The 16,231-nt window shown below is 36.5% G+C and overlaps 1 protein-coding gene across 1 annotated transcript in view; it reads right to left on the reverse strand.

Moving 5' to 3' along the window:
- SNTB1 (syntrophin beta 1) overlaps positions 1-16,231 on the reverse strand; it is a 320,793-nt gene continuing 304,562 nt past the window's right edge. The window contains exons 6-7 of the mRNA XM_074201491.1: positions 13,280-13,470; positions 1-8,794 (exon numbers count right to left, since the gene is read on the reverse strand). Coding sequence (XP_074057592.1) covers positions 8,702-8,794; positions 13,280-13,470 — 284 coding nt within the window. The 3' untranslated portion in view covers positions 1-8,701. The remainder of the gene's footprint in view (positions 8,795-13,279; positions 13,471-16,231) is intronic.

Here is a 16,231-nt window from a genome sequence, read left to right on the forward strand (position 1 = left end):
GCATAAATGTAGGTTCATTAGATTTCTTTATAATTTGCTGACCTGAATTTTAGTAAGTGTGTTATGTTATTTTCAAAACCTAAACCCCACCCAATTCTTTATGTAGAAGACTTCTTTTTCTGCCTGCTAGTTTTTAATAGAGCATATGACTATTTTTTACAATTTACAATTTCCTTATTTTTGACATTAAAAAGTTTAGCGGTATTATTTCCTGACTCCATTGAGTTTTTAGTGTTTAGAGGTATTCCATAGTTGAAAAAAAAATATTTATTAGATTCTTTGGTAATAAGGATTAAAAATCAATATACTCAGAGCCCGGGGGAATTAAAAATTTTACTATCCCACTTTTTATTCATTCTTTTGCTTCTGGAAATGCTATTTAGTTAAATGAAATATTAACAAAATACAGTTAACAGCTTAATCCCTTGCCTATGATTACTTTGTAACAGTTAGTTTCTGATTTTCATAAGGACAGATTAAAAATTCCCAATTAGCCTGAGACAATTTGGGCAAGTCATGACTGTGGAGTCAGAGATCCAGAGTTCAAATCTTGCCTCTACTGCTTACTACGTTTGAGACCTTGAAGAAATTATTTATCCTCTCATTTTAGCTCACATATTCAGAGAGGTTAGACTAGATGATTTCTGTGGTCTAAATCTTTGATTCTAGGATCCTGCTTGAGAATATATTCCTTCCCCTCTCATTATTGGGGTGTGTGTGTGGGGGGGGGGGGATTTGAAAGCCTCTCTACTCAAAAGCCAAAACCTAAAAATGCCATAAATCCATGAAAACTAGCCATGGTTTTTGATTGTATGGGATTTTTCTCATATTACCTGGAAAAGATGGGCCATCTGAAAGGGGTTCTGTCTTAAAGAGCCTTTTTTTATTATTATATGGAGATTTGGGACTGGGTTGTTATTTGTTATAATGGGTCTCTAGAACCATGGAGAAGAGTTACTTCACTTTGATTCACCTTTGACCTTCCTGAGAGTCCCAGCTAGCTCCCATCATGAGAAATACAAAGAGGATAACCCAGGAAAGGGAGATTTCAGAATCAAAAAATACTATATACTGTAAGATTTTTGTCTACCTATAGTCTACCCTCTGGTGGCCATAAGGAGACATGGCAGCTTTTTTTGGTACAGAACCTTGCATTGAAAATGAATTCTTATTAAAGTTAATTTTGTAGGCTGATTCTTGCAATTAAATCGCCCACAACAAATTATTTTGATGTCTCTCCTCTTTTAGGGGGTATTTTGGGAAAGGAGGGGATGAAAGAGATGAAATCAGGAAGGGACCTCTTTAAAGTCAGCAAAATTATTTTATTGAGTTCAAAAGCCTCAGAGCACACCTTGGTGCACAATTTAAACAGAAGCGTGCAAATTTTATGCAAACGATGCATGCATGTTTCTTAGATGTAAGTCAGTCACACAACCTGGCTTTATATCATTTATTCACAATATTTCTTTCCCATCCTTTGGCATCACCACCATGATAAGTAACAGAACCCAAGCCTTCATCCTTCCCACTCTCACTGTGGTGGGACTGGTCAAAGCAGTACCATATGAGCATCAAATGTTGTCCATGCTTCCAAGTGTTGAGTCATTTCCCTCCCAACAATATGTCTAAGAAAGAAGTTGTGTAGATGTAGAGTTCAAAACCCCATCACAACTCCTCTGTGTTGCCAAAGGGATAGAAGTTGGCATGAATGAGGTAGAGAAGGGAGGCTTCTTGTAAGCTGATTATGATATGCCAGGGCTGAATTCCTCCCCCCCCCATTCCAATTCATTGGGATTTAAAGTAATGAGTGAATATTATTGAAAATTTCACAACAGACTTGGTCCTTATATTTTTGGAAGGGAAAATCTGCTTGATTGATCCAAAGTGTTAAGTTCTTAAAAATTGTTCAAAATAAAGGAAGCATTGTTTCTTGAAAAGAATAAAGTTTCCTTTTATATTTTTGAGGCTCTGAACTAGCCAGCACTTTGGGATAAGGATGCATAGAGGAAGAGCTGAGTTTGAGGGGATCAGCTTAAGCCCCCCCCACCCCCATTTTCCCCTCCACCTTTGAGAGCTAGGATGAGTACCTTGCAATTAGCTCCACTGTTCTCTGACCCTGGGATTATCTCCCTCCCTGGTGACCCCTTCCATCCTTCCATTTGTACTTATCGTTTTGATTGTTTCCATGTCTGGAATGCGTTTCTCTTCTTCTCCTGTGTGAGGAGCCCAGAGCTCTTCTGTTCTACAGAGCTGGCTTCTGTATCCAAGGCTAAATGGCTAAAGAATAAAGGGGACAAATGAGGAGCTCCTGCTGCTTTCCTATTAAAATGATACAAAATTGATTGCATGCCCACTTTGTAAAATGACTTAATCACTTTAACAAGCTATATAGGGGTACTTCCTAAGGGAAATCAAATTTTGTTTGATTTGAATCACCATAGGTGACCTGATAATTGATTTTGGGGTCCATGTTTAAAGAGTTCTATCATGTAGAATACTATGAAATAAGTTTCAATTAAAAAAAAAACTGCTTGCAATGAAATACTATTTGTTATAAACAAGGCAATGTTTCATTTACCATCACAAGACTAGTTTACATATTGAGTGCCCCTGAATACTTTATCCACCAACACAGAAAATGGTTTTGTTTAAAGAATAAGCAATTTTGATATAATGTTAACACTCGATTCTGATTTGATCCTTTGTGTGTGAGATATTCATTCTTTGTCATCTTGAACCATATAAACACAAATACGAAGTATAAGGGGAACCGTGGAAGAATTCCTCACATAGTTTTAAAAAATTAAATACTTAGAATAAAGAATCCTTCTGAGATGCTTTATCCTTTAAGAAAAAAAAACACAATGAGGAGGTCTCTTATAGTTTTATTTTCTTCATGAAATGTGTGAGTATTTATGGAGTCAGTCAAAAGGCATATGGTGGGTGTGAGTAGGCTGTATCACATGATAAATGGAATTATGAAGGAGAAACAGAGATAAGCATTCCATCTATCCTTTGGTCAGTGATCATTTATTGAACACCTACTATTTTCTAGGCACTTTGCTAAACCCTGGGGATACAAAAAGAAGAAAAGATAATAAACCTTGCTCTCAAGGAGCTCACAATTTAATGGGGAAGGTATGAGTTGAAAAGAGTTCACAAAGGACAACTCAAGGGATAACCAGAATTCTCTCCTGGTATGCCTCTGGAAATCCAGGGAAGGCAAGGAAGGCATCCACTATGTTGGATGCATCCCTGGCATAGAATTTATGGGAGCACATGGACAAAGAGGCAGGCTGGGATGAGTGATGATCTTCCTGACTGGATGGACTACCCACATGGGTGAAATCAAAGATTTATTTGAATATGGAAGATAAAGAAACATCTTTAAATAAAATAATGATATTGTTATAAGATTGATCTGGGTTTGTGTAACGTATTTAAGCTCTAGTCCATTCCCTCCCTGCCAGCTTTTTTATCCCCAAATGTATCCACTTGGTGACGAGGATGGTGAAAGTTTTAGAAACGCCATCACACAGAGCTACATGGTGGCTCTTTTCTACCCCCACCCCTTTGTTGGGAACAAGAGGTCAAGGACCACCGAGGATTTGGCCTAGAGAAGACGACTAGGTGGGAGATAACTGTCTACAAGTGTATGAAAACCTGTTGTTTGGAAGAGAAAATTTTGCTTATTCTGTGTAGTTTCATAACTAGAAGCAATGGCTAGGAATAGGAGAATGTGACAGGAAGATAGCTTTTAGCTTAGTATCAGCAAAGGGTGATATAAAGGAGGAAAGCCTTATCCTACCCCTTCACATACTGGCTGTGGGACTCTGCAAGTCACTTAAACTCGCAGCGCTCAGACAATAAAGCAAAAATTACAAAGAAAGATCAATCCATATTGGAAGAGCAAGTTCCGTACTTTGAGCTCCCTAAAGTGATGAAAATTTCAAGGAAGAAGTAGAATAAAGGATTGTTTCCAGAAAAAAAAAAAAAAAACCCAGCCCAAAGTAATTTAAACTTCCCCATCATTGAAGGTATTCCAGCAAAGGCTAGAAGACCATTTATCAGAATTGTTGAAGAGGGGAATTTGAATCAGATGAATTAGGATAGCTAAATTTTAAAGGTCAAATCCTATTACAGGTTAAATCCTATTCCAATAAAAATCTGAAAGTTTTGCCCTAATCATAGAAGGTCAGAATTGAAGGAACCTTTTTCTGAACAGGAATCCACTTTTGCAATATTCACTTCTCATCTCAGCCTCCCTTGCCTTCCCTATTTAGGGAACTCTAGCTCTTTTAACCCCATAACATTTGTTTTTAATTTTGATCATTAGGGCTTAGGGGAACCAATTGAGTTCCTTGTGGCAGCCCTTTGAATACCTGAAGACAGATGTCTTGTCAATCCATGACTGTGGATCACGTATTCCAAGTCATATTTAGTCTAAACCAAATTTTAGTACACAAGAGAATCAGGACAGACCTTTGGAGTTTGGCATACAGATTAAATTCCATTACAAGAAATACCAATATAATAAAATAACAGGAAAAGAAAATGTTTGCCATCTTCCTTTAAAAGACCATTAAATTCAACAAAATTTCACAATCACAAAAAGTTAAATTTTGATATTCTCTTTGTTTTTTTTTTTTGTAATAGGATTTCTCCTGTAAGATTTAAGTGATTTTAGAGAAAAGCTATTGGAGATGGAAATCTTTTGTATTTTCCACTTTACTCCTAAGGTCCACCTGAAGTGAGGCAATAAATTATCTTATAGGACAAGAATAACTAAACAGTTTTCAAGCCCATTCAGTCCTTTACCTATCTTCTGAAACTTGACAAACCTGTCACATTGTGTTCATTGTTGTTGACTTTGCATTGTGTGCTGAATAACTAGAAACTGGATAGTGAGTATTTATTTAATTCAACTAGGTTCATTATAAAAATATGTTAATGATACTATTCATATAGGCATAATCATTTTTTTATTGTGATACATTCAAAAAGTCACTTTCCTTCCTGTCTTCTGCTCACCTCTAGAGGTTACAGTAGACATATTCAGAAACTAAAGGCCAGGTAGGTCCCACCCAAAATTATTTTAAGGCCATTCTAAATTATTTGAACTGATATGAATTAAGCAGAATAAACAAGCCTCTAACTACAAGGAAGGCAGTTTTAGTGCCACTCTGATTTTTCAAAGGGGTTCACAGACCAAAACTTTTAAGGTCTTTATAGCTCCCAAGTTCCTTTTGACAAGTTCATTATTTTATTTCATTCTGCCATTCATTTTACTCTCAGTTCCTGTTCAATATTTCCTTTCCTTTGGGGAGGCATGAAATGATTTTTGCACCTTACCTGGCCACTGCTGATTACAAAACCAAGAAGTATTAGTAATAATACTCTATACTTTTATCAGCCTTAACATACAACACACAAAAAAAATTTAAAAATCCCATGGCTTATAAATGCAGCTGATTAAAATCCACTTATTAAAAATTAATCATCTGATTAAATGGACAGAAAATATTGCTGATCTGAGAAAATGCAACTTGGTTAAGATAATTAGGCAAAAAAAGAAAAAAATGAAAAACAAATCTGATGGTTTCAATGATTGACCAGAATCAATCCCTCTCAAATCTCCCCCATTAATATCTGCTTAAAGCCTATCAATCATGAGAGGCAGCCTCTCTATATATGGGGAGAGGACTGGCCTTGGAATTCAAGTCATTCCTTTGAAACATACTACTTATGTGAAAATTCATTTAAATGTCTCAGTCTCCAAGACTTGTTCACTCCTTGAGTGAACTGTGGGATGATAGATTTAGAATGGGAAGGGATCTTTGAGGTCATCTAATCCAACAGCATCATTTTATAGGAAAGGAAACTTGAGAGAAGATAGCTGACCTGCCCAAGGACAAAGGCAATAAATAGTAGCAGAGACGGCACTTGAACTCATTTCCTCTGACTCCAAAGCCTACACCTTTACTATTGCACCATGGACAAAGTTTCCATATTGGGAGTTCAACATAGATGAAATCAAAAGTTCAAACTAAAAAGAGCTGCTATCAAAGTTATTGCAATGTGTTTCATTCAAAAAGGAAAAAAATATATATATAGAAATAAATATCTACCTAAATATTGTATAGATATCTATCTCTATATTTATACCTATTTCTATCTAGAAATAGATCTATCTCTTTATCTATAACTCTATATAGATAGAAATAGCTATCTAAGTAGATATTAGATAGCTTTTTCTATCTATACATACACATATCTATACACTCAAACATCTCTTTCTATATATTCCTTTCTAAATGAAATATACTATAGTAACTTTCATAACAGACTTTTTGGGGTATTTATCCATGATTTTATCTGTGTTGGGGTAACTCCCATCTTTATCTATCTATCTATCTATCTATCTATCTATCTATCTATCTCTACACACACACACATACACACACACTATGAGCTGTCCAATTGAGCCACTCTATGACAAGCTCATCACCACAAACATGCCAGCTTCTCTGGAGCAATAAATGACCCACATACAATAAAAACTAAGTTACTTGCTAATGACACATTTCAGTTTGCTTCAGAAAATCCAATAATTTTATTCAAATATATTTCTTCTAAAATATAAATATTTAATTAAACTTTTATAAATGCAGAGAAGGTAGTATCATTCTATTGACCCCATCTATATATGAATCAGTCCAAAACCTGATAAGTGATGAAGAAATAATATTTGCAATTACCATCATTTAAATTTTTCTATAAATATATAATAGCATTGTTGCACATTAATTCCGAGTAACTCACTCATTCTTCATATAGTACTGAGCACCTTGGATTATGTACTGTGGCCACTTCAGTTCTTGGCACTAGCATGTTTCCTAAGAAGTTATTTACAATGAACAAGTAAAATTCTCTTATAGAACAACATTCCAGTGATTTTCAGATGTATAAGGAAATAATGCAGTGCAACTTACAAATATGTCAAGCCTTTCCTACAGTACATAAACTTGCATTTCAATCTTTAACTTTATAGAAATAAAGAACCAAATTTATAAGCACGCTTAAGAAAAAGCAATCTTCCTTCCTCACCTTGATTCCCATCCCCATAAGGCTTTGCACATCATTTCATTTCATATCCCTGGCAGCAGAGAGGTTTGAGAGCAGGTGGGCCAATTTTCAAATTTACCTATTTTAAATTCTTTGCATAGATATGTGTTAAAGAAAAACCCTGTCATTCTGAAAATCAGAGCTCTAATCTAGAAAACTTGTTTATATGAGCCAAAGGGAAAAGAATCTGGTTTAAATGTTGAAGTTAATATAAACCTAACACTTTGAGATTTCTTTTCAGTGAAGTTAGATTTGAACAGTTTTAATTTGACCCTGATTATCTGGTAACATAAAACCACGCCATTAGCTGCTATCTCTTTGATTCTACAAGGACCAAAAGTACTGGATAGAACCTGGTTTGAGGATAGTCTACAAGTACATCCTGATATTTGACCAAGTTTGCTCTTCCTAGTCACCATGACATGTAAAGAAGCATCGATTCTATACTCAATATTGGCAACAACAAAGCTGAACAGGGGACAAATATTTTACATTGACCTGGTAGGGTTCCTTCTTTCCTTTTGCATGTTAAAGATAGCTCTTAAGAAAAGAAAAACTATTTTTGACTTGCTCTCCAACCCAGAAGGCTTTTAGTTAATGACTGCTGCCGGATTCCTCCTCATTGGGTTTGCTCCCAAAGAGCAGGCCTTGGTATTCACATCATCTTCCCCCAAGCAACCTATGCAGTTTCCAACTCTACCAATCAGTATACTGATTTCTATTGAATTTTATTTTTTTTTTGCTCAGCATTCATTAATGGAGAACACTTCAGAATCATTCTCTCCCTTCAGAAATAAAATACATCAAAAAAGAGAACTAAAGCCATACCATATTTTAGAATAGTGGAAAGAGGTTGGATTTGGAGTTAGGATATAGATTCCCAGCTCTGCTACTTTCTACCTGCCTGACCTTGAGGAAGTTACTTTTCCCCTTCTTGGCCTCAGTTTTGTCATCTATAAAATGAGGGAGTTGGATTAGATGGTCTGTAAAGTGCCCTCTTTAAATCTATGAATCTATGAAAAGTTGCTTTCCTCCCCCCCCAAAGAAATTAGATTTATTTAGCAACTGGAAACAGTCCAATTCTTAAACTATATCTTTACGTTTGGGGGGTGGGGAGAGAAGAGTGATAAATGTCCATTCTTCACTTACTTAGCCCTTGCTCATTATCAATAAACAAGTTATGTGAAAATAGATATAATGATTCTGAAGTGTGAACACACAGTAATATGCTAATTTCTATTATACAGTATATTTTAAATCATTTCAAATCATTGAACTTTGAAAAGCCCCTTTTGTCAGTATTTACAGGCTGTTTTTTGCCCAAGGACATTTTCCTTGGCTAAAGGAACTGGTTATGAAATTCCAGATGATGCTTTTTTCTTAACATAACTCCATCGTGTGTGACTAAACTGAAAACAATGCCTCAGAGAGTCACCAGGGTTGGCTAGACCAAGGTCCTCTGTTTCCCATGGGGTACTGCTGGTGGCTGGCTAGCACCTAACATGGATTGGTGGATCATACTTCCAGTAGGCCTGGTGGTTCTGTTTTCTTCTTGTGGAAACCATTGCCTCTTCATTCAGGCTACCAATCCAAGCCTTGCAATCTTAGCTGACAAGAAGGAATGAATGATGAACACAATGGGTTTGGGGCAGGAGTGAAGGTCTAATTGCTGAAATAAAAAGAGAAATTTTTTTAAGAATTTTGTTCATAATTTTTCCTTTTACATCACCAAAATTTGTGAATGTATCTCAATCCCACAAGTCAAACTCCCTTTATAACAAAGAATAGAAAAGAGATAAAAAGAAGTTCAATAAAATAAACCAACATTGGAAACAGCTAGTATAATGTATAATTTCATGCTCATAGACCCCCCACCTCTGCAGAGCAGAGAGGGAGGTGTTTACATATATTATATCTATCAAGTTGTTAACATGTTTTCTCCTCAATTATAATGTAAATTTCTTGAGGGCAGGAAATATCTTTTTGCCTTTGTTTGTATCCAAAAAAATAACATCCCATTACATTCATGTAGAAAAGAAATTTTAAGTAATTCCCTAGTCAGTATCTGCTTTGTTTCCAGTATTTTTTTTTTTGGTTTTTGCAAAACAATGGGGTTAAGTGACTTGCCCAAGGTCACACAACTAGGCAATTATTAAGTGTCTGAGATCACATTTGAACTCAGATCCTCCTGACTCCAGGGTCAGTGCTCTGTCCACTGCACCACCTAGCTCCTCATTTCTAGTTTTTTGATACTGCAAAAAGTACAGCTAAGAATATTGTGGTAGAATTTTCTTGCTAACTTTACTCTTCCTGGGTCTTCTAGCCATTCTTCACTATAGGTACCAGTCCTCATGCCATCTCTGACTCTACTGGGATACAGCCAAGTTTGTTCAAACACAAATATTACCTTTTTCTTCCCTAACTTCTAAAACAAAGGAAATAGGAATGGAAAGGAACATGAGAATCAATGATATTGGTGATTGGTTTCTGCTATATACTTTGGATTTGGGAATGGCATTTAAATGTAAAGAAATCTTGTTGGAAAAAATATTATGAAATGGGAAGGAGAGAAGTCTCCCCACCCCCCCACCCCCAATCTTTTGGCTTGGTTTTGTGTGGAAAGTTATTGCCCAAGTCGCAAGGCTCAACAGACTTAAAGCTATGTTAGTTAAGCCAGCATTAATAGATTCCTCTGGCAGGCTTTGGAAATAAAACACCCTAACCTCATCCACCCCCAAATGTCTAGTAAATATGTTTAGCAGTGGAACCTCTGGGTCAAAGAGTATGGACATTGCAAGCACTTGCTTAGGATAATTTCAAGTTATTTCTTAGAATGTTTGCACTAACCACAGGTCTCCCAACAATAGATTAGCATGCCCATTTTCTACAGCCCTTCCTGACTCACAGTGACTCCTGTGTTTTATCCTCTTGGTCAGTTTGCTGGGCATGAACCAAAACTTCAGTTATTTCAATGTACATTGCTCTTATTACTAGTGATTTAAAACAATCTTTCACTCAGTTGCTAATGATCTGCAATTTGGCTGAGAATCATTTGCTTAGATCCTTTGGCCACATCTAGTGGAGGGTGGCACTCAGAGATCTTTGTGTGTGTGTGTGTGTGTGTGTGTGTGTTTATTTTCTACATTAATCAAATTTTCTTTAAAAGACATTTATCTTTCATTTGGCATGGCATTATGGAAAGAATATTGGAATTGGTTTCAGGGAACTTTGAGTCAAATCCCAGCACTCCAGACAGATCATTTCCTCACCCTGGGCCTCAATTTCCTCATCTGCAAAATGAGGGCTTTGGGTTAGATGATCTCCAAAGTATCTTCTGATTCTAAACCCTAAATTCTTTTTTTATAGGTTTTTTTTTTTTGCAAGGCAATGGGGTTAAGTGGCTTGCCCAAGGCTGCACATCCAGGTAATTATTAAGTGTCTGAGGCCGGATTTGAACTCAAGTACTCCTGACTCCAGGGCCAGTGATCTATCCACTTTGCCACCTAGCTGCCTCTAAACCCTAAATTCTAAGACAGAAATCAATAATTCTTCGAATGTATTTATTACTATGCATTTTACAAATTTATTTTCATAAAGGGAACTGACAAAAATTAGAAATCTAATAAATAAAGTCCCTTCCATAATGTCCATTGTAGCTGTGTAATAACACTCTAATCCTTTTAGTACTTTATTGTATTTAGCCATTCATTTCAGAGTTTATTTTACTTTCTTGAATTGGTGTCTGTGGATTCATTATGTCTAACTAGATTATCAGTTCTAGAAGGATAGGGACAGAATGGAAAAAAGGAAAAAAAGAAGAAAGAAAAAGAAAAGGAGAAAGAATCAAGAAAAAGAGTGAAGGAAGAAAGAAAAAAAGAAGAGACAGAAAGAGGAAAAGAAGGAAAGAGTAAAAAAGAAAAAGGGAAGAAAAGAGAGAAAACAAAAGAGGAAGAGAAAGAGAAAGAAAGTAGCACCCAAATCTCTTGACTGAAGGCTCTTATGTCTATTTGTGGCATTTTTATCAGCAACATTCTTTTGAAATATAAAAAAGAAAGCTACAGATGGTCTCTACCCATATGCTAAGATAGCCCAGAAGGACCAAGGGATGAAGGAGAATAGAGTCAGACACCATGCTGAAATTATTAGTTTTCATATTATTTGAGGATTACATGTTGATTCTAGTTATTCTTAATAATACATTGTCAATGGAGTCAGGGAATCACTGAATTTCAGCAATAGAACTTTTTTCCTTTCTTTTTTCTTTTCTTTTCTTTTTTTACGTTTTTTCAAGGCAAATGGGGTTAAGTGGCTTGCCCAAGGCCACACAACTAGGTAATCATTAAGTGTCTGAGGCTGAATTTGAACTCAGGTACTCCTGACTCCAAGGCCAGTGCTCTATCCACTGCACCACATAGCTGCCCCTAGGACTTTTTTTTAATTCAGGAAAACTTGGGTTCAAATCCCACCAGATTCTTATTAGCAATGTTATTTTAAATAATTTAACTTCTCAGTGCCTTAGTCTCTTCATCAGCAAAATGTAGCAAATGGCTCATATGATCCCTTCAAGCAGTCTATGATTCTAAAATATGCTTCTTGGCAATTACCCTCTTCCCCAACATAGAGCTTGGCTTAGCTCTCTGGGACCAGACAGATCAGATCTAATCCACTTTCCAACTGATAGCCTTTCAAATACTTGAAAACAGTTATTATGTCCCCCTGAGTCTCCTCTTCAAGTTAAATAACTCTATTTCCTTCAGCCTACTTCATAGGGCTTACGCAAAAAGCAACTCTTGATAAAACTCCCTACAAGTGATCATCAAACCTAAGATGAGGACCTTCATGGAGAGCAAATACATTGTCTTCCAAGGCAGCTACTTTGGAATAACTCAAATTGTTAAGAATTTGTTTTTTAATGTCAAACCTAAATTTGCTTTACACAATTTCTATTTTTCCAGGTTCTGCTTTCTTGGGCCAAACAAATTCAGTCTAATCTTATTTTATGGCAAAGTCATAGAAGAAAGTTACCAAATCCAGACTGAACATCCCCAGATATTTCGGGCAATTTTCATATGGCAAAAATTTAAGGTTATTTGCCCTAATAGTTGGCCTCCTTCAAGGGTTGATGTCCAAGTTACCAATAACCATAATTCAATTCAAGATGCCAAATATGGTCTGACTGAGACAGAAATCAGTAGGAGTCTGAATTGGGGTCAGGGGATGTTGGGATGGTTTGACAAGTTTAGTCACAATGATTTTAAATGAACTGGAGTCAGAACTTCTATCATTATCTACAACATTGCTTCCATTAAATCATAACTAAAAGAAATTAAGGAGTTTCAACAAATGAGTTGCAAATAAGATCTTAATACATTAATTTGACCAAATTTCTGCCTATTTGGGCACACATCCTAAACACAAAGCTTAGAGGTCATATTTAGTCAAAGTGTGCACTGACTTTGTAAGGAATTCTTTAATTTCCTTCAAATTTTTCTTAAGCTTCTCAATCACACTGAAATACATATCTGTGGTTCTGATGATGATGATGATGATGATGTTTTTCCTTCATTCTTGAAGAAGACCATGACATCCGGAGGAGATGCCAGGACAAGCAAGTAAATTGGATTTGAGTGAGGGGGTATTGTGCTAAATCACCAGTCTCACTTTCTCCTCTTGATCCAGTAGCCAGATATGAATCAGGATGACTGGAGATGGTCCTGGATGCGAGGCAATCAGAGTTAAATGACTTGCCCAAGGTCACACAGATAATAAGTGAAAGCAGATTTGTCCTCTGGTCCTCCTGACTCCAGGGCCAGTATTCTATCCACTGCATTACCTAACTGCTCCCTAGGTGAGTTCTATTAATATTAGTAACATAACCAGGAGGGATACCCTTCCCTCCTCTTAGATTTCCAATAAATTCCTACCATTTATAGAGTGTTTTAAAAGTCTGCAAAGCATTTCACACATGAGCCTCATAGCAACCCTGGAAGGTTTTACAAATGAGAAAACTGAGGCTGACAGAGATTACATGACTTATCCAAGATCATACAGCTAGCTAAGGAAGAATTTGAATTCCAGACTGCTTAACTCCAAGCTCATGGCTACTGTCATAATCAAGTGAATCAGTGACCATATTGGTGCTGAGCATACTTACAATGTCTCCATCCTTTCCTCCAAAGTCTAAATAAAGCATCCTGATCCCATCATCTGAAGACATTTTGAGCTTTTCATAAGGAGCCTGAATGATTGTCTTGGGGAAGGCCCCCTCCTGTGGCTCAGTGGTGACGGAGAATCCATGCTCATAATGTATAGTCAAACGGCACTCCTGGTTTTTGTATGTACATGCTGGAAGACAAGGGAGGAAACAAAATTAACCTATATGAAGGCATCATACTTTCTTAGACATTTGATGTTTCACATTTTCTCTGTCATTGGTGTTACCCATGGATCTCATGACTAGAAAACCCAAGGATATTCAAAATGGAAGGTACCCTGGAAATTGTCTAGGATATTGGAAAAAATCATGCACTTTTTAATTAGTCCTTGTGTTTGAATTTGGGCTCTCCTAGGTACAGGTACTACCCAGGTGATCATTGGGGAATCAACTTCTCACCAGTTCCTTAGTTCCTTCATTTCTTTTTTTTTAAATTTTTTTTAGTTTTTAATTTTTTGTGTGTGTGTGTGTGCAAGGCAATGGGGTTAAGTGACTTTGCCCAAGACCACATAGCTAGGTAATTATTAAGCATCTGAGGCCAGATTTGAACTCAGGTACTCCTGACTCCAGGACCAGTGCTCTATCCACTATGCCACTTAGCCACCCCAGTTCCTTGATTTCTAAAATGAGAAGGTTGGACCAGTCATTTGGACTCTAAATTTCCTTCTAGCTCTCAATCCTAGAGTCTCAGATTTGGAAAAGATTTCATCCCACATGTAACTGAAAAAGAATCCCCACTACAACACTCTTTTGCTTGAACCTCTCCAATAAAACCACTGGTCTATGAAATAGAATTATCTAATAATCATGAAATTTTTATTTATTTCAAGCCTAAATTTTCCTCTTTGCAGCTTTGGAGCAATGCTCTTTGTCTTCTGTGGGGGGCAGAACCAACTTAACCCTCTCTCTATTCCAAACCCTTCAAAATACATGAAGACAACCATTATATTCCCGCTACCTCCCGTTCTCTCAAATGAACCTGGGATCTAATCCAACCTCTACATTTTACAGATATGAAAACTGAAACCTGGAGAAGTAAAATAACATCCCTAATGTAATAAAAATCCTTAGTGGCCAAGATGAAACTTCAACTAGTGACAATATAGGACTTTAGTATTCCAAAGTATATTGAGGCCATGTATTGACACCTGGTCCAAAAATATTTTTATTATAGCATATTGGCTCCTATAGAACTGAAAGATCTTTTCTTTGCATATAATTTTTTATTGTTTTTTGACATGGACAAAAATGATATAGAAAGAGAAAATTTGGAAGTGACACTGGTAGATAAAACACCCAAGTTGATGAGCTTAAAGATAAGGATAATTTTTTCAGATTGCTATGAGTAGGGAGAGAAATAAATTGGCAAGAATATTATAAATACTTCCTAGCTGCACTTACTAAAATCTATGTTATGGCCCTAGTGTGAAAATCTGCTCTAATGGCCTTTTGGGCCATAACCAAACTCAGAGGTAATTTGACATTTGCAATACTATCAACCTTTCTTGAAAGGTTGTCTCACAAACATTAGGAAAACTTTTTTAATATCTTGAAAATCTGAACAGAATAATAACAACAGTGATTAATACTGATAAGGTACTCTTAAGGTTAAAAAACATTTTACCTGTATTAACTCATCTTACAGAGGAGTAGGTAAAGTAATTGACTGGAAGTTTGAAAAATCAGGTTTCAAACCCATCTTAAAATAATTATTAGCTGTGTGATCCTGGTTGAGTCACTTAACCTCTGTCTGCATCAGTTTCCTTTATGCAAAATGAGAATAAAAATAGTACCTATCTCCTAGCGTTTTTGTGAGGATAAAATGGAATAATGCTGGGGAAACAGTTTACAAACCTTAAAGTGATAGAAACATGTGGAGAAACAAAGTATAAATATTTAACTACACTTTGTGGATTAGGAAACAGAGTGACACAGCTAGTAAATGGGGGAGCCAGTATTCCCAAAATATCTGTTTCAACTCCATGTTCAATGTGCCATCTATAGTACCCTGCTTCTTCCAAGTGACCAGCAGGTTTCTGTTATTTTCTTTAACAAACAGAAATAGAATTATCTCTGAACGTGGGGGGAAATGACTCAAAAATGATCAACATTTTAAATAATTTATTAAATATTTATTTTTGCAAATCAGTCATTGTGACTATTTTTCATTGATTCATTCCACCCGAGTATCTCAGATACCAAAAAAACTATTGCTACAGGCAGTGAGTGGTCAATTGTACACCCCTCTGTTGAATATGGGACGTCTTTCTTTGGAACACTCTATAAAACTTGGGGTAAGCTTTCACAATACCACCTACATTCCTTGAAATAACTCTCCCCTTTCCCATCTTACCCTCTCTTTCTTATAGAGAGGCTGGCTTTGGGCTGGCAAAAAGAGAATAAAAACTTGGCCCCATATCTCAGAAGTGGGTGATGATATCTCAAACTACTCTTAGATAGGACTGTCAGTTTTAAATATCTAGATACTTGGGGGGAAAAAAACATGATGTATGCGATGAGAAATTTGTTCTCTCCCTCCCTCCTTTTCTCCTTTCCTTTCAAGAGGAAGTGTGGTATAGTGGATAAGCAAACCAACTTTGGAGTCAGGAAGACCTGGGTTCAAGTATTGTCACTGACAAACACTGGCTGTGACAATGGGCACATCACTTCACCATTCAGTGCCCCAGAGAGCTATCCAAAGTTACAGAGGAGTTGCTAATATTTACCACTCATACTAGAATTCTTAACACCAATCAAGTCACAGATCCAGACCAGAAGTTGCCCAACTTCACAGAATCATAGACTTCAAGGACAGAACCGTGGGAGCAAAACCCTCAATTTATAGATGGCAAACTGCCAACCCTGGGAAGTGAGGATGCTGGTGTCCGAGAC

This window comes from Macrotis lagotis, chromosome X (assembly GCF_037893015.1).
Source record: "Macrotis lagotis isolate mMagLag1 chromosome X, bilby.v1.9.chrom.fasta, whole genome shotgun sequence".
NCBI lineage: Eukaryota > Metazoa > Chordata > Mammalia > Peramelemorphia > Peramelidae > Macrotis > Macrotis lagotis.